General features: G+C 39.9%; 2 protein-coding genes across 5 annotated transcripts in view; one reads left to right on the top strand and one right to left on the bottom strand.

Moving 5' to 3' along the window:
* The window catches only part of slc16a2 (solute carrier family 16 member 2), a 31,265-nt gene extending 24,034 nt beyond the window's left edge, over window positions 1-7,231 (bottom strand). Inside the window, exons 1-2 of one of the 4 annotated variants that reach the window (XM_034092570.1) lie at window positions 6,800-7,231; window positions 6,249-6,693 (exon numbers count right to left, since the gene is read on the bottom strand). In XM_034092570.1, the coding sequence (XP_033948461.1) occupies window positions 6,249-6,654 (406 nt within the window). In that variant the 5' untranslated portion in view covers window positions 6,655-6,693; window positions 6,800-7,231. The remainder of the gene's footprint in view (window positions 1-6,248; window positions 6,694-6,799) is intronic. The other 3 variants (XM_034092571.1, XM_034092572.1, XM_034092569.1) reach the window with 3 other exon arrangements.
* Window positions 7,232-15,715: 8,484 nt separating this feature from the next.
* LOC117453382 (LRRN4 C-terminal-like protein) lies at window positions 15,716-18,370 on the top strand. The gene is made up of 2 exons (XM_034092204.2): window positions 15,716-16,008; window positions 17,175-18,370. Exon 2 carries the CDS (start codon window positions 17,177-17,179, stop codon window positions 17,966-17,968), a length of 792 nt encoding a protein of 263 aa, XP_033948095.1. The 5' UTR covers window positions 15,716-16,008; window positions 17,175-17,176; the 3' UTR covers window positions 17,969-18,370.
* The last annotated feature ends 333 nt before the right edge of the window (window positions 18,371-18,703 follow it).

Here is an 18,703-nt window from a genome sequence, read left to right as displayed (position 1 = left end):
GTTCGATGTGTGTAGAGATGTGTGTGGTTAACACGTAGCAGCCTGCAGTCACTCGCTGTTCTGATGAAGGTAGTGAAGGCGGTGCGTAAAAAGGCATAGCTCTCGGCGCGCTGGTGCTGTACTTCAGGCGGAGTATACGCTGTCTATATTCGCTGCCTCCTGATGCTGCAGCCATTTCATGAAGTGAAGGAGGCTTTCCTTCTATAAAACAGCTGCGGGCAGCAGATACCGTGAGAGTCCCGGACATGAATTCATAGATCAAGGCAGACTGGTTTACTCTCAGGGGCGGCGGGTGCTGTAGGCTAGGGAAGGCTAAGCTTAAACAAATAGCTCTACACCCCTGGCCGACATGTCCTTAAAATGAAGTCTGAAATATATCTCAAATAATGTATGCACTGCATTTCTCCACATAAACATAACAGTCTGCAATCAAACGGTTGTCTCCTGTCCTGTGCGCTCCTCTTCCTACTTGGCACACCGGTAACTTTCTCGTGCGCACAAGAGGCTGAGACCGTATCTGAGCCGCCGAATCTCTCGGAACATCATAAAAGCCATTTTCAACTCTTTGCTGGTGAAAGATTAACTAGGCTACTACTGGATGAAATAATATGACTGGTATAGGTGCGAAAATTAAACACTTTTTGAAAAAAATATTATGATAAAATATTTTTATATATTTATAATTCTGCAAATATTACGATAAACTCACAGCTATTTCGTGGCCCGGCAGTAACACCTCCGCGGCCCGGTACCGGTCTGCGAACCGGGGGTTGGGAACCCCTGCACTATAGGACATACTGTATTTGTAGTGTGTAGTCATGTTTACCAAAAGCAGACACCTGGAAATGTTTCTTATTGGACAATCAAATTAACTCTCCTTGTACCCTTTATGAGCACACAGCTAGGATAGAAGCTTTATTTTTAAAAGATTAAATAAAAACACATCAAACCTAAACAATCTAATTGAGGATGTAGTTAGCAGATACTCAGCATAAAAATGACGTTTTTTTGACGGCTTTTGCCTTGTCTTCTCACTTCCTCGAACTTACGTTTTATGTTAAAATAAACCCACATTCAGCACAACATCAGTCCATCCCTGTTTCTGATCATACAGATGGTGTACCTCTTTATGAGTGTGTGGAGCTTAGGGAGACGGATCCAACATGACCCTTTATGACTATGAGCAATGCAACACAAAATAAAGTAGATATTTCTTAGCATTAACTTCTGCAGCTCTATATTTAGAAACAAATAGGACACAGTGTACTTGAAAGAGCCGCTGATCCTTGAAACACCATGGCACTGATCTGTTTCACATTATGGAGATCATTTCAAGCATCAATACAAAATGAATCACTCACTCAATCCCGTTATTCCGCCCCTTCACACACATTCCTAGCTTTGCAAAGTCTAAAATCTCTCCCACACCTAGCACTACCAGCAGTTCATAAAACATAAAAACAGCACCATCTGAGACTCATAACCTGCTGCTTCAATATCTTTACTTAAAAAAAGAGTTCTTCTGATTATATAAGCTATTTAGAAAACCATGTGTTTACCCCTCAAGGTTTAATAAATATCCAGTTCAGTCGAGCCTGGTTTTAAAGACCTAAAAGGTAATCACATCCCAATAAATTCCTGATGACGCTTCAATTATGGTCCTATTGCTTGTGAAGTACTTTAACATTTTGTTTTAAGATGTTCCAAACACGTGAATTGCACTTTTACGGACTATTCCCTATTTGCTCAAAAAGAGCCTTTGCAACTGTGACTATTGTTATAAAACTGTTGCCTCTCGTCTTTTTCCTGTTGCTGGGGGGGGAAAGGTCTCAGAAGACTCAGCGTACCAGCTTAATCCTTTCACATATGAGAACAACCAAGAATCAAATCTTAGGAATGACATCTTTCATAACCAAAAAAGGGAGAAAGCTAAATGGAAAAACCTTAAGAAAAAACAGTCCTCTATTGAATGCAAGACATACTGTGAGTAATACATCTGGTCTGGTATCTGTTTTCAGGCCCAACATGTTCTCAGGCTCTCTATCACGCAAAAACTGAAAGTAATGTGATGCCCTGCCGTGCTTCCCCCAGACAATCATTTCCTTCACATGAATAAGAAATAACAAGGTGCAAGATGCCATTAAATATATTAACCTAAGCAGGGCTCGACAGTAACGGTTGCCAGGTTGCCATTGGCAACAATTCAGAAAAAATGTCAACCACTTCTTGGCCTTTGGTTGCCATCAGTGGAAACCACTTTTTAACATAAAGAAATAAGGACAGCAAACAGCTAAATGTGCACCCCAAAAGAGATAAATGTTAATTATTTGTTGTACAAAAAATGGCAAAGCAAATTAAGTTGTTTGACTGTGCGATAAAAAGTTCGGCCAACCCGTCAACATCTCAAACGAATGTTCAAAGTGATTCAACTGATAAAGCACAAGATGAACCCGAACGAAAGCAAAGAGGAAATGGGTAAAGTCTTGGGAGGCGAAATATATATGTACATTCTGCTCCGTTGTGCATTCACTTCCGGTAAAACATCCTTCAAAAATAAGAGTCCCGATCTTATTACTACCAAAATAAAAGTGCAAAACGAAACCCGGTGCTTTTTAAACTAAACTTTACCATAGGAAAATATTGGCATACAAATATAATCACTTCTATAAAAAGGTAACACATTTTAAATATAGTTAGACATATTAAAGGTAATTTACAGCATTAATAATTCATATCTAATTCTTAACTGTGAATGGTTTTCATTTATTTAACATTAGAAATGTATTAGTCTGGCCAATCCAAGACTTCAATGCTGAAGGGCCAATGGATCTATGGTGGGGGTCAGCACAAAGGTCAAGAAAACCCAAACTTGAAAGGGAGACAACGGATGACCAAGAAACTAGTGACTTGCTCAATTCATTTTTGGGGGATCTGTGAAGAACATGACAAAAGCTGCACTACTGGTATTTAGTATACCAGCAATTGAGGGTGGACAAGTTTACTACCACTTAAGTTTCAAATAATTGTGTTAATTATTATTGTAAAGAATTTGAACATTCTTTTGTGTCACATGTTCATTATTAAGTTGATGTATAACTGTATAGTATCTTAATTATTTAAAATATAAGGTGACTAAAGATGGCAACCGTATTTTCAGTTTTGGCAACCAAAAGCTGATGCCTGGTTGCCAGCTTGGCAACCACTTTTAAAAGTTAGCGTTGAGCCCTGCTGAGCTTACGGAAACAACTCTAATGAGACCAATCATGTCTGCTCACTTTGTGTTTTTTTCTGCCTCAGTAACTGTGCTGTAGTGATAAAAAAATTGTTAAAATTGTTCCAGGGAATAGTCTTAGAGCCGTTATCCCTACGAAAATCGCGACCTTCACCTTTGCTGGTGATTGTGAATCTTGACAGGAAGTTAAGAAAAAAACTCCCATCCTACAGAACATTTGTTTTCCCCTATTATCTAAAACAGACCATTGCACCGGTTAGCCCATCAGAAAGTTATTTCCTAAAAAATAACTTATATTACTCAAATAATCAGTAATTGTTGTAAAAGTGATAGCATCATCAAGGAAACAAAACTCCAAGGATGCTACATTGAATTGGATGCTGACTTTATATTTCAGCTTTCAGCTAACATTTCACCATCGTAACATCAAAAACAAGAAAATGTCAGTTTCCTGCAGAAAACAAGACTGAAGTCCTTGAATGGGTTTTTCTTTATAAATATGTTTTTCCTTTTATGCGACAATAGATGGTTGTATCAAGATTGTACTGGCCAGTATATTAAGAGACCATTCAGCAGTGAAAGCTTGTGGTATAATCCTCTACAGAAGGTTTAGATCAGGGGGGTCAAACTCAATTTCATCTCGGGCCACATTAGCATCATGGTTGCACTCAAAGGGCCAGTTTTATATATAAGACTATATAAAAATACATATATAAATATTTAATATATATAAAATAATGTATTATATTACATTATTGCCTCGGCATTGGATTATTATCAGATAGGGTAATAACGTCATAATTAACTACGTCTGAAAGCAGAATTCTAGGGCAAATAATTGCAAGTCTCTTCAGTGCGCATGTCACAAAATAAAAAAAAAATTGAGATGCATTGTGCGACATGTAGTTTATGGGCAACGAGCAGGGCCGGCCCTGACCAATTTGCCGCCCGAGGCAAAATTTTAGCTGGCGCCCCCCCCCGCCCCCAAATGCAGACACTCACTATGATTTGTGTGCATGACCACCAACACAGAAAGATATTGACACAAGATGTGTGCATCTGTATTTAGTTTCCTATCCATTTGAACATGATTTAAGTGGGGGGGGGGGACCTCACCTCCTCTAGGGGGGTCCGGGGGCAAGCACCCCTGGGAAGACTTTTTTTTTTTAATATTGAAGTTACAAGCAACAATCTGGTGCACTTTGAGAGCAAAATTAGGAGATATGGATACATCTCTCAACACCCAGATGAAACAGAACTGTCAGCAGATTTTCTTTTTCTTTATGGATATTTTACAAATCACTCCCCTTTCAAACTGTATTCTTGTTTATTAATAACAACTTTTTTGTACTGTCAGTATTTTATACCTGTTTTTCACCTATTCTCTTATTTTTGTATAACTATAATGATCATATAAAGGTGTGCCTTTACCTCACTGAGCTGAGGTTATCAGAGCCTCTCAGTCTTTCAGGAGAGAGCTCTCTAAAGCTCCCCCCCACGGCCGCTTACAATGTAAATTCCAATGTTAATAAAAGCACCGAAAAGCACACAGAAGCTGTGTACGTTTTTTGGGAGTTTTGATTTATTTTAAATGAATACAAATACAAAATTAAAACCTATAATTTTAAACCATTATTTCAAAAAAAGAACAATTTCACATAAACCTCTGGTTTTTACTGGGACTGGGGCAGTTCAACTTGATTTTTGGGGGGGGGGGGGGTGCAAGAGTTTATGGGTGCTGTATGCAATATATGCGTAGTTCTGTTAGTATAAGATAATAAGATGTACTTTGTTGATCCAAAATCGAGAAATTGTGTTTACATTTTAAAAAATTGTTGAAATGAAATGTCCTAACTTTTTTTTTTTTTCCGGCGCCCCCTATGGGTTGATGCGCCCTTAGCATTCGCCTATACTGCCTATGCCGAGGGCCGGCCCTGGCAACGAGCTTCTGTAAAGCATCATGTAACCGTATAATAAACATATTATATTCTTTTCAAGCTCTTGCGGGCCGCATGAAGTGAAGTCACAGGCCGGATTTGGCCCCCGGGCCTTGAGTTTGACACCACTGGTTTAGATTGAAGCATGCAGGGAAAAGCATTGACCATATTTTGGTTCTGTATCGCAGAATAACAAATGGTAAATGCCGGCTTTATTGAGACAGAACGAGCATAAATTCCTGAAATAGATCATAATCAAGAGGTATTTTATGTTTTTATATACGTAAATTATGCAGTTTTTTCGTCATGTCATCCCTCTTTCTCAGTCAATGTTGAATCTGAGAACTGCAAATAGTCCGGAGGGAGAAAAGCCAAATAAGAAATGTAAAAATAGATCAAGTATTGCACATATTGTGGAATATTAAGAGGGATGCAAAAAGTCTGAGCACAACCTTTTGTTGTAAAGTGTGTTGGGTCACATGTTTGTGTATAGCTCAAATGACTGTGGTACATTGCTATAGTGTTCAGCCTACGGGGGAACAACTTTATCAAAGGGCCATTTGTGACTCATGGAAATGGATTTGCTGCAGCAAATTAAAGGTGGTGATGTAGCGGCAGCGTTGATGAAGGAGTAGCAAGTATACATCCAGCGAGTAAATGATTTAACATCAGTGATAGTGTTCTCCAAATCATGCAGTTGACCAATTCAAACTAGGAGCAAGTACCTATAGAATGCATAAAAACTTCTTCCAAACATAAACAATCATTCAAACTTAAAATGTGTTGGCAAGGCATGTATGTAATACAAAACTATGTGAAGTGTGCCACTTTACGTTCATGGTAAACCCATTGAACTGTGAGCTGACACCGATCTCTGTAAGAGGATAGATGCATGTGGTAGGCTATGTGACTATAGCATAAGTGCATGGTTTGGAGGTCTAATTTCCACCTCTTAATTAAATGTCTCATATGAGGAATATTAAGCATGCGTCCTAGACAACTGCACTTCTATCCACCAGTTGATGTATTGTTTTTCATCTCATAGCCAGGCTCGCCTCAGCAGACTGTCTGGTACTCACCCACTTTGAACTGAGACGTCTGGTCGTCTGGGTCTGCATGCTCCTTCATCAGCATCATATGCAGGATGCCGAAAGAGTTTTGAATGCCGAAAATTGACCCATTGCACCAGGTTGCCGCAAAAACCACTAGCCAGCCGAACCCTCCTTCGGGCGGGACGAACGCGGCTCCGTGGCCGGGCTCCTCCACCTGGACAGCCACCTCGGAGTCAGACGCCGACGGGGAGAGTGGCGGCTTGCTCCCGGCCTCAATAAGCTGCACAGTGCGGTCCTCCTGCAGGATCTCCTTGCTCTGGTCTGCTTCTTGGGAAGCATCTCTCTGCTCCGTGTGAGGCTCTGCAGCTGGCTCCTCAGTCCGGGACACTCCGCTGGGCGGCTGCGCTTGATTGTCAAGTCCGTCGATCCCCATACTGTCTGGTCTGGTCTGGTGGAGAAGTTATTGTGGGCTCTTGGCGCACATGCATGAGATATAGGTCACTGACATAAGAGCACCGATTTGAATAACAGATTTGATTGGCTATCAGTCAAAATGTGCAACACAGAGGGTCCCTTACTCTCAGACTATCCTCCTACACGCTGCTTGCAGCCCAAGTCTGAGCGTGAACTTCAGTGAATAAACCCCAACCTGTAAACGTTAAATGTCTCATTCTGTTCTGTATTCTTCCAGGAATAAACAGGCACCGCCTAGTTCTCCTGTAAATGTAAACCCGTGTCACTAGAGACAGCCTATAGACTACAACCATGTATTTACTTTTGCTGCTTGGTGCCAAATACGGATCATCAACCTGTGAAAAAGTCTACACCATGTCGTCCCGTCACGCAGTCTGCAACATCCGCCGGAGACTAAATAACCGATTAGGCGCTCCCTCTCTCTCTCTCGTCTGATATCTTCACACGCTGGAAGTGTAAAAAAGGTAGGCCCGTGTGGGTCCAGGACTCTCTCTTGTCTCTTGTCAACAGAGCTACGGCCGTAATCCATCAGCTCGCCCCCGTCTCCCTTTCCCGGCGGATGGACGGTTATAACCAATGGCTGAGCTTCAGTACAGTTGTGGGAGGAGTTTTTACTTCGTGTTTTTTCGGATTCACGGAAAGACCCGAGTGCTTCAAACTGTCAGACACCGACTATTTACTTTACTTACACCCTGTAGGCTTACTGTAGTTAACCGTCGACTTTGACTCGCCTATCTTCGGTTGGAAAGCAGATTTAAAAGGGACACGCTAGTATCTAGACTCTATATTTTTTATCCAGGAGAACGGGTTTTCTCCTTCATTTAGACGGGAAATATGTTTAATAGTTTAACGTTGAACATCTACGAAAGCTACATTGGTTTAACCATAATTAGTAGCTTAGCTGTAACGTATGATATAGTATTCTGAAATTGGCCAATATCCGCAATGAGTACTTTTACTTTTGGTACTTTAAATAAATGTTATTGCTAATACTTATGACTGGTATAGTCCAGCGATAAGGTGGAAAACAACAAGCTCAAACATATATTAGTTAGCTTCATTCACTCAAGTATAATATAGTATTTTAATGGTACTTGAGTATTTCCATGTTATGCTACTTTAGTGGAGGAAGTAGTCAATTCAGATATTTTACCAAAAGTAAAAGTAGCAACATAAAAATACTATTAAGTAAAAGTAATCTATCTATGCAGAACAGGGTCAGAAGACATTCTGCTCGAGTAACAGTTCATTAAAAGTACTGTAACCTTTCATTACTGTCATCTTCTTACCCGAGTAAAACATTTGAATACTTCAACAGTTTAGATACTTAAGTCCTAGAATACGGTGTTGATAGCCTATGTTTTTTTCTAAACATGTAGGTCAACCGTACAGCTTCCAACAAAATATGTTCTTCTCCCTGCAGATTCAGGGAGAGAGAGAGAGAGAGAGAGAGAGAGAGAGAGAGAGAGAGAGAGAGAGAGAGAGAGAGAGAGAGAGAGAGAGAGAGAGAGAGAGAGAGCGCGAGAGAGAGAGAGCGAGAGAGAGAGAGAGAGAGAGAGAGAGAGAGAGAGAGAGAGAGAGAGAGACTCCTCATGCAGAGATAATTAAAGTGAAGGGATTCCACACTCGAACAGAGTTTTCAAGTGAGTGAGCAACAAAAACACCAGTTTAAGCTAAGAGTGCTTTATAACATTCTTTCAAATGTCAACTGTGTGCATGCGATATTCAGGTTAAAATGGGTTTAACCTTATTGATCTTGTATGACATACTTTCTGGGTTTTTTTTCCTCCTGTTACAAAACAAATATTTAAGCCAGCCATTTACAAATAAAATAAGCTCAAAATATGCCGGAAAAATCTCAGAAATGTGCCAAATGTTTTATTCATGTTGTGGATAGCAAATTGGCCTACCAGTATTTGCCACTAAGTGGAGCTATAACTCTGCATATGGCTTCGGGTTGAAACATCCAACATTTGACATTCAGTAGAGTTGTTTCGTTGTTTTTTGTCGTCTATTAATCTTTAAGAAAATAATATTGTTGGTTCCAAAACATAATATTTTTAACAAATGCATTTTCTTCCTTCCTTTTTTTTCCTTTTTTTTTTTCTTGATTTTTCTATTGAATTTTCCAGTACAGGATGTAATAAAAAATACACATGACAGCAAGAATAGGATGAACAGATCACAGATACTAATGGGCGTAGTAAAAAAAAACAGCATGAAATGTTACAAGGCTGGACATTTCAAAGATCTATAACAGACCATGGATTTATTACATGGATCAAGAAGCAAACAACCGATGCAGAACAGTAATACCCAGGAGAGAGCATTAGGCATTTACTGGGGTATTAAAAGAACTCCAGGCCACAGGGCAGAAGCCCATGCCATAAGACATGCCACAGTAGAAAAAACACAGTGGTAACCTTGAGGGAAAATGATTGATGGTTTGATCCATTTGGCTGCTTCAGCATCAGGGTCTTCACTTGATTCTGGAACCACAGGTTGCAGTCTCCTAAATTACACCACTCTTCTCAGAGAACATTTTAAACCGATTCAATCTATTTCTTATGAACAGGTAGATGTGTGTGTTAGACCACCATACATGCTGTAGTAATTACTGTGCTAAATATTGATTCTAATTTCACTTTTTCGATATCTACATTCAGCAGGAAATATTGTGCTTTTACACCACTACATTTATCTGCCCAAATGTACTGATAATCTGTATAATTATGTTTACAAATCCTTACAAATCAAAAGTCTTGCATGCAAAAACATATAAAAAAATGTTTAAACAACAAAAACTTTTAGTTATATTTTATTAAAAACAAAACATTTAATTTTTTTTAAATGTAATTCATATTTGTATTAATAATATTGTGACCGTTTTTTAGAAGTCAATCCCTCAATTCATTCCGAAATAATATTCATAAATTATAAATAAATTATTGAAAAAGTAATTGTTTTATAGTTTAAAATTAGCCCCATCACAACCAACTGTTATAATAAAATTCTGCTTTAATGCATGAATAAAACCAATGTGATAATATAATAGTATGACTGTTACAATGGACATGATCTGCATTTAGTACTTCAACCTTCATTTTCCTAAGACCTTATTCAAGTAACATTTTTAATGCAAGATTTTTGCTTGTTATGGGGTATTTCTTAAAATGCGATATTAGTATTTTGTATAGGATCCAAATAATTGCTGTACTACCAAAGTAAGGTATGGCTAACATGTCAACGCTTTCCATTCATGCGTTGTGTATTTGATTTAGTGTGTAATCTATCTGAGGCGTGTGATTAGAAAACACCTGAGATATATCAACATGTGATGTTGCCATAGCATCACCACTCCATTCAATAAAAGTTTATTTTGCCTGAATTGTCTTGTATGACATCAATAAGATACATAAATGGGCATTTAGCAGTTTTGACTCCCATCACAGTAATAATAAGGGTCATATCTGTCAACATCCATGGAGATGTACTCAAGATGAGTGGATTTAGCTTAACCCCGCCTGCTACAGGAGGGTTTCTAAGATTAACAACCCACTCTATTAATCCTACATACTTTACAATCACTCAAACATGCAGTGGCGCCGCAGCAGGAATGTGGGACCTCGTCATCCGACGAAGCTGCTTCATCATCACATGTCTGCTTCCAATTAGCCCACTGGATCAGTAAGAGTGCATATGGAACAAATCTGGCTCCACAGTGTTTTTCAAAGCTAAATATAGCAGTTCACACAACCTCACTGAGTCTGGTAACAAGACTACCCCGGGATTCCTTTTGAATCAAGTGGAGGTCAAAGGTGATGGTGACATAGCCAATACTTCCTGTTTGAATTGGAATACTTCAACTCCTTAGAGAGGTGTGGGTAGGGAGGGATCGAACATCTGTGGGAGGCCCACACATTTCTGCCTTTTAAAGTCAGACTGAGGGATGAAGGCGGACTGAGTGATTTAATGTTTTTCTTTTAACTTACTAAACAGACAGAGGGGAATTCCTGCCTTAAATGACTCAAGAAATACCAATATTTATTTTTCTAAGGTGGTAAGGTCTGATGAAATCGTGGCGCTATCTACAATCACATGATAGTGGTGGTGGGATATTTCATGACACATGTCCATCAGCATGCTGAAACATGTTGTGGAGGTGGGAGAGAGAATATGCGATGGCGGGATAGTATTTATCTCGAGCAGCATGACTCACTCTCAATAGCTTCCTTTATTCCTCAGGGGCCTTGAGCCTCAGCGAGAACAAAACTCCAACATGGCGGCCTGTCAGTTCAGTTTAAAACATGCTTTATATTAGCATGAGTGTACAGTAACAAAGACAATAATGCCATAGTATGAATTAATACTTAGATATATCGGAAAAAGGTCAAATTGATTAAATCATGAAAAATAGCAGAACTTGTCGACAGTGTGTGTGAAATGTGAACACTGGGATGGCTTTTCTCAACACCAACAGTGACAAATCAGTGATTTAATCTTGGCGCTGTTGTGTCTGCCGTCTGCTGTGCTGTGCTTGGTTTCATCTGTAAGATAAGTCGAGACATTCATCAGGGATGACCAACCTGCTCGTCATGAGTTTTAGTGAACAGCCATTTAGTTTTTCTCTCTAAGTGATAATATAGTAAGAGGAAAAGTAGGAGAGACAAAAAGTGGATTGGAAAAACACTGACAGTTGGTGGTCCATGTAAACAAGCCACATGTTTGTTTTTGTTCTCCATGTTACTTGTCCTCTTCCCTTATTTGAACAAGAGAGGAGCATTTTTTTTTCTGACTAATAAATGAGCTTTTAGTGTCATTAGTTTATACAAATACAATTCTGCCAAAAGGGGAAAAATGCAAAAACATCTCATATAGTACCTTATCTGTTATCCTTAGTACCACTGTGCACCTTTGTTGATTTGTTATTTTTGTCTGTTATTGTAACCACATGCTGTATTTTGGCTCCTACTAAAATTGATTTCATTTCCTTGAATTCCTTCTCATTACTTGCCTCCAGGTATCTTCCTTAATATACAAGGTCAATAGATAAGAATTATGTATTTCCTCTCTGTGACTGCATGGATAAACATACTGTTAACAGTGCTGGTGATGTATTTAGATGTATTTTCTCATATATTTTTGCAATGACTAATATTTTTTTGAATTAATTCTTATCTTTTGTCACTTCTTTCCACAGAGATGATGTCACTGTGCAGAAATCTGGCCGTGCTGCTCCCTTTTCTGATTGCCTCGCCTCTCCGTCACTCCAACCTCTTCAATCATGCTACCTCTACTACCGCCTCGAATAATATTCCTGACTGGAATCGGCTCAGAAGGTGACGATGACGATGACGATGACGATTACGATTATGAAAAACCCACAGTCCCTACTCAAGTGGTGAAATCTGTGCAAAACCCCCTTGGTCCATCAGGCACCGAAGCTCTGCCATTACGACTTCTGCTTGTGACCAGATTTGTGACCAGATTTCAGCAAAGACTGGGTGCCTCTGTCCAGGGGTCAGTGGGGGGGATCAGCCTCCTCATTCGCCACGCATCCAAAAGCTGGTGCCAATCACTCGAGGGGGGGACAGAGGGAAAATAGAGATCAGGTGGTGTGCTCCGTCTTCTGTGGTGACTGGGTACAAAGTGGTGATAGAGGGAGATGAAGTCCTTGAGTTTGAGGATGTTTCCAGACGAGGTTTGGTCAGATCTATGGAAGTCGGGACCAATGTGTGTGTAGAGGCGGTGAACGGTGAAGGACATAGCATCCCCTCAGACTTCTCCTGTATGCGATATGAGCACCCTGAATCTGTCAAGTGTGAGCTCACAACTACAAATAGCATATCCTGTCAAAATGTTTATGATAACTACTCCTCCATTAGTTACATCATACAATATTAATATCTGTATCAATCACAGACTATTTCCTATTGATCTCCCATTCTTCCACAGGAACAGTGACAACAGTTAAGAACTAAAACAGAACTATACACACAAAAGATGAAAGACAAAATAAACCATCAGACATGAACAAAACAAAGTTACAAATAAGTACAAAAAAGGGCCCAAACTGTTTAATTCAAGTATATAGTGTGATCTTTGAGCACTCAAGCATTAGATGATGAGTCTAACAATGTTGTACACTCATAACAATGAAAAGTTAAACTGCTTAACGGAGGGAAATCTCCATATAATGCTGGATGATTAACTACTGCGCTGGAAATGTGAGATAATAATCAAAGCTCCTGCATGATGGATAATCTCGTCCAGGAATGAATTGAATGAATCATTTCGGATAAGTCATAGCAACCTTTACCATGCAGTTACGGGCAGGTTGATGAAAGTTATCAGCTTCTGACGACTGGTGGGGGTGGAAGAGATGCTTGTCTCACGCAGCCAAAACAACTTGAAGCTGGAAATGCTGAAAATATGAAGGTGATCTTGACGGGAAGCCTTCCTCTTTATTCCTGTACATCAGGCCTATTCAAATGGCGGCCCGCGGGCCAGATGCGGCCCAGAACCAACTCCCGAGTGGCCCAGCCTCTTGTGGCCAAATTCCTACACTAGTACAGACCATGAACGCAACACTCCGCGTTGCTAGAAACCACCAAACCACAACGCAGCACGTTTTTTGAAAGTGCATCTAGTGGTGCTAGTAACGATGGTCCTATGATAGCAACTCTAAAACATGTCTCTCTCAACTCTGAAGTGTAAACAAAGACAAAACGGTCATTGATCTTGTGGAGCAGATGCGCGAGTCATTGCCCAAGTCAAGCTGGACCTTTTCGCGACCGACTTGAGTACGGGTCGGATGCTGCATTTTCCGACGCTCCACAAACACATCACATCCCCGGCACAAATCACGGATGTGATGACAGATTTCATTGCGAGGTTGAAAGAGAACTTTGGTCAATTGGATGGACTTGCTCTGCCCACAGAGGTGATGGGCTTTGTCAGAGACCCCTCCACTGTTGCAATGGAGGGGGGCGTATCCACCAGAGCAAAGGAAGTGGTCCCCTCCATCGACGAGGGGAAATGTACACTGAAACTTATTGACATGCATTCATCCGTAACCGGATGCCCCAAGCGCAGCGCACTAACGGGCCAGCGAAGTTTTGGAGTGACGTCAACAAACGGCAGTTCCCTTCGTTCAGAAAGTAGCGATCTGTGTGCTCAGTATGTTTGGATCAACATACAAATGTGAGTCAAGCTTTTCACACATGAACTCAATCAAAAGTAGCACTCGCTGCTCCCTGACTGACAGCACTCTTCACCAATGTCTTAGGATTGCATTGACATCCTATGAGCCAAAAATCACTGCTCTTGTTCAAAACTAAAAATGTCACTTCTCCCATTGAGAAAGTCAGCGATGACAAATCACACATGCGGTGATAGTAAGCACCTAGTTTACCATAGTAGACGTGTAGTGTAGTATTCATTCATGTTAGTTACCCTTATCCCTTGTTATGGGTTTGTGCACTGAAGGGTTTGACAGTTATTTTTGTATTTAAATGCACTTTGTAATGTGTCTGGGTCGAAAAAAATTACCTGAATATTTTACTTCTAAAGCGAACACATGTAATGCTACAACTGTGCACTTTTTTTTTTATGCACTGATGCCTCAGATTCTGTTAAATTAATGCTAATTTGTTGTGTTTTTATGCACTTTTGTTAGATGAACAATGAATACAAATGGCATGTTTTTCATCGCAGTAATATGTGTTGGTTTAAAATGTGTCATTACCCGCTTTTTACAGGCCGCTGAATGTCTGGCCCAGCTGAATTTTGTAGTTATAAAATCTGGCCCAATTGAATGTGTAATTGAATAGCCCTGCTGTACATCCTTAGGTAAGGGGTTTAAGCATTTATGAATGTTACACTAAATACAGTTTTATTATAACAAAATACATGACAATCATTTTATGCCGTAAATGAAATATAATAGTCTGGAAATGATTTAGACTGTCATGAGATTTTTGTTCCCCTCTAAAAACCATCAATAAAATCAATAGATCAGCAACCAATCCACAACCATCTTCTCTGATTAATCATTCGTAGTAAATAGTTTATTCCACAAAACCTCTTTAATGATAAAATGTTTTGGTGTGAAACATACTTTTTTAGGACTTTGGATTCGTTCACACTTAAACAAACCTGGGATCAAACTATGCACACAATTAGAATACATCGGATGTAACATTCTTCCCCCAAAAAGGACATACAACTTTGCATTAAACCTATAAATCTGTGCTGTATTTCCCACATCATATGGCTGTACATTAAAGTCAGTTTTCAATATGTATTCCTCTAAATGAATTATTGTTGTACACCCAGTCCTTTCCTTGTGTGCATACTATTGAGTTGTTTTGCCTTCATGTGAAAGTTGATTTGTACATGTAAGTACACACTCTCACAACCTCACATAACTCTGGTTTCTCTCTTGGAAGATCTATGCACATGTGGTTCACAGTAAACAGACTCAACGCAGCTCAAATGTCAAGGATGCCATTTATCCTGAGAAAAATCAGAAGAAATCAGCGTTTGTGATGGGTTAGGTCAAGTAAATCCTTTGAGTTTTGTATTACCAAAGAAGCAGGCTCATGTCTCGGTACTTTTCCTCTCATCAGTGCAAATAACTTGCCCTAGATGCTAGCTTTACCCCATAAAAGGAGGACAAGCTTTTATCGTCCTCCTTCAGCTTGTCACAATGGGGGCTAGAAGAGAGGCTGGGGAGGTCTATAATAAATACACATGCATGCATTCTTTACCCCCCGCTCTCAAAGGCACGCATAAACACACTGAAGTGAACCTATGTCTTGTTAGTTTCCACAATAACACCTGCAGGGTAGGCAGGAAGTTGAGCTCTTAAAAGAAGTAATCAAAAACAGGCCACTGCACCTACAGATTACACAAACACATACTGCAACAAGCACAAGCCTGCCTCCTGCTGCTGCTACCCAGCAAATTAATATGCTGAGCAGCACACCGGCACATGGTGGCTCGACACCCCCTCCTCCTTCCCGCATTCACACAAAAATTCCAAACAAAGAAATGTAAAAAAGTGCAACAATAGTCGGTGACGGTTGGACGTTGAGAAAGAGAACGAGGCAAGATGTGAGAAAAGGCAGAGAAGAGAGAGGCAGATGGGAGAGTGGAATGGGAGGCACCGAGGGGAGAAAAAGAGGGGGTGTTGAGGAGGAGGGGAGAGTCAACTTCAGACAGTGAGAGCAGAATAATAGTGATCACACGGTGCGAGCAGACAGGGAACAAGAGAGGACCAACACTTGGTATACCCACCAACATCAAGCAGGTACAGTAAACCCTTTTTAAAACACTTTTCTTTACTTTTCAGTCACTTTTAATCCTGTGCTGATGTGTGTGTGTCGACCACATGAAAAACACTGGAGTGATTTAATGTTTATTCTGAGAGTGTTAGTCATCAGTTGCACTAAATTGCATGAGAAAAGATATCCAAAAAGTACTGGCGTTTAAAGTGAAAATCCGTCTGTTCTTCAGTTCTGGGTTCCCACAGAACTCATCTGGCTTTCTGCCAGGAGACAATGGACGTGCTGATGGGGTCACCTCAATATCGTGTTTCTTTCTTCAGGCACTCAGTATTTATTTATATAAAGCTGTTTACAGAATGGGAACTAGAACACCGCAAATGTTTGATTCAATACAGAGCCATTTCCGCGACATAAACTTTGGTAACATACTCTTCGTCAACAAGCCTAATAAATGAGCTTTTAGTGTCATTAGTTTATACAAATACAATTCTGCCAAAAGGGGAAAAATGCAAAAACATCTCATATAGTACCTTATCTGTTATCCTTAGTACCACTGTGCACCTTTGTTGATTTGTTATTTGTGTCTGTTATTGTAACCAAATGCTGTATTTTGGCTCCTACTAAAAATCTAAATATGCCCTTTTTCTCAGAATTTGACTCTTTTTTTTAAATGTTACTTCTTTTTTTTGATTTTGACTTTTTTTCCAGAATTTGGCTTTTCTTTTTAAATCATTTTGTGACATTCGCACTGAAGAGACTTGCAATTATTTGACCCAAACTTCTGCTTTCAGACGTAGTTAATTATGAAGTTATTACCCTATCTGATAATAATCCAATGCAGAGGCAATAATGTAATATACATTATTTTACATTTATATTTATATATGTATTTTGATATAGTCTTAAAGTTACAACCGGCCCTTTGAGTGCAGCCATAATGCTGATGTGGCCCGCGATTACATTTAGTTTGACACCCCTACTTTATTTCCTTCTCATTACTTGCCTCCAGGTATCTTCCTTAATATACAAGGTCAATAGATAAGAATTATGTATTTCCTCTCTGTGACTGCATGGATAAACATACTGTTAACAGTGCTGGTGATGTATTTAGATGTATTTTCTCATATATTTTTGCAATGACTAATATTTTTTTGAATTAATTCTTATCTTTTGTCACTTCTTTCCACAGAGATGATGTCACTGTGCAGAAATCTGGCCGTGCTTCTCCTTTTTCTGATTGCCTCGCCTCTCCCTCACTCCAACCTCTTCACTCATGCTACCTCTACTACCGCTCCCGCCACTCGACCTCGGATAATATTCCTGACTGGAATCGGCTCAGAAGGTGACGATGACGATGACGATTACGATTATGAAAAACCCACAGTCCCTACTCAAGTGGTGAAATCTGTGCAAAACCCCCTGGTCCATCAGGCACCGAAGCTCTGCCATTACGACTTCTGCTTGGAGAATCAAGAGCCCTGTGACCAGATTTCAGCAAAGACTGGGTGCCTCTGTCCAGGGGTCAGTGGGGGGGATCAGCCTCCTCATTCGCCACGCATCCAAGAGCTGGTGCCAATCACTCGAGGGGGGGACAGAGGGAAAATAGAGATCAGGTGGTGTGCTCCGTCTTCTGTGGTGACTGGGTACAAAGTGGTGATAGAGGGAGGTGAAGTCCTTGAGTTTGAGGATGTTTCCAGACGAGGTTTGGTCAGATCTATGGAAGTCGGGACCAATGTGTGTGTAGAGGCGGTGAACGGTGCAGGACATAGCATCCCCTCAGACTTCTCCTGTATGCGGTATGAGCACCCTGAATCTTCTGACCATAAACTGTTAGCTGGGATTATTGGAGGGGGAGTCGCCCTCCTACTTGTTCTCATCATAGCAGCTGTGGTCCTCTGGAAGCATCAAATGCATAAAAAGGCAAAGAGAGACTCTGCTAATGGACTGGGAAATCCTTCTTACAGCACAGAGGGGACTCTGTGATCCACAGACAATTCACCCCCCGCCCACTGAACAGTCCCCTTGAGACAGGGAAAACTACAACAACAACAACAATGTAATCATGAATAACACAAACAGATCTGGGGTGGTAATATGATTGATTGTAGAATTAAGAAATTGTTTACACCTGTTTCAAGGAAAATCTTAAGATATGTGGGGAAAGAGTAGTGGTGTTCGTGGAATAACATTATCAAATGGGCCATTTTGTTATTTTGTGGTTTGAACTACAGGTTTATTTGCTGGCGAATAAGCCTTTGTGGTTTATTGTAGAGTTTTCACCTCTTATCATGGCTTAAATGTGTTGTAAATATATTTTGTGTAGAACTAGATTCTGACTCTTGTAATTAACTAAAACTTATTTGAATAAAAACTTAGTAAAAGCTCTTTGCTGATTATTATTGTTTCCTCTGAGCGTTTTTTGAATAGGCCTACAGGTTGAAGTGTGACATTTTTTTATGAAAAAGAACATTCATCTTAATCTTAAATTTACCTTGGAATCAGTTTTATGAAACTTTACCTTGGAGTCTGAACAAAAGTTGGTCCAAAATGTTGATTTGGGTTGAGATGTTGACTGTAGGCAATAGAACATGCTTTTCATTATTCATTGAACCCTTGTATAATGTATGAAACCATACATTGTCATTGTTCTCCTCTCATTTATTAATTGTTTAATACTGTGTCATCCATTTGTGTGCAGTGGTGAAATAGTTTAAGCAC

The sequence above is a fragment of the Pseudochaenichthys georgianus genome, chromosome 10 (genome assembly GCF_902827115.2).
Source record: "Pseudochaenichthys georgianus chromosome 10, fPseGeo1.2, whole genome shotgun sequence".
Lineage (NCBI taxonomy): Eukaryota > Metazoa > Chordata > Actinopteri > Perciformes > Channichthyidae > Pseudochaenichthys > Pseudochaenichthys georgianus.
This window is presented reverse-complemented; position numbering and strand designations above follow the sequence as displayed.

Coding starts and splice junctions, on each gene's coding strand:
- LOC117453382 (XM_034092204.2), top strand. CDS start 17,177: ATGATGTCACTGTGCAGAAATCTGGCCGTGCTTCTCCTTTTTCTGATT.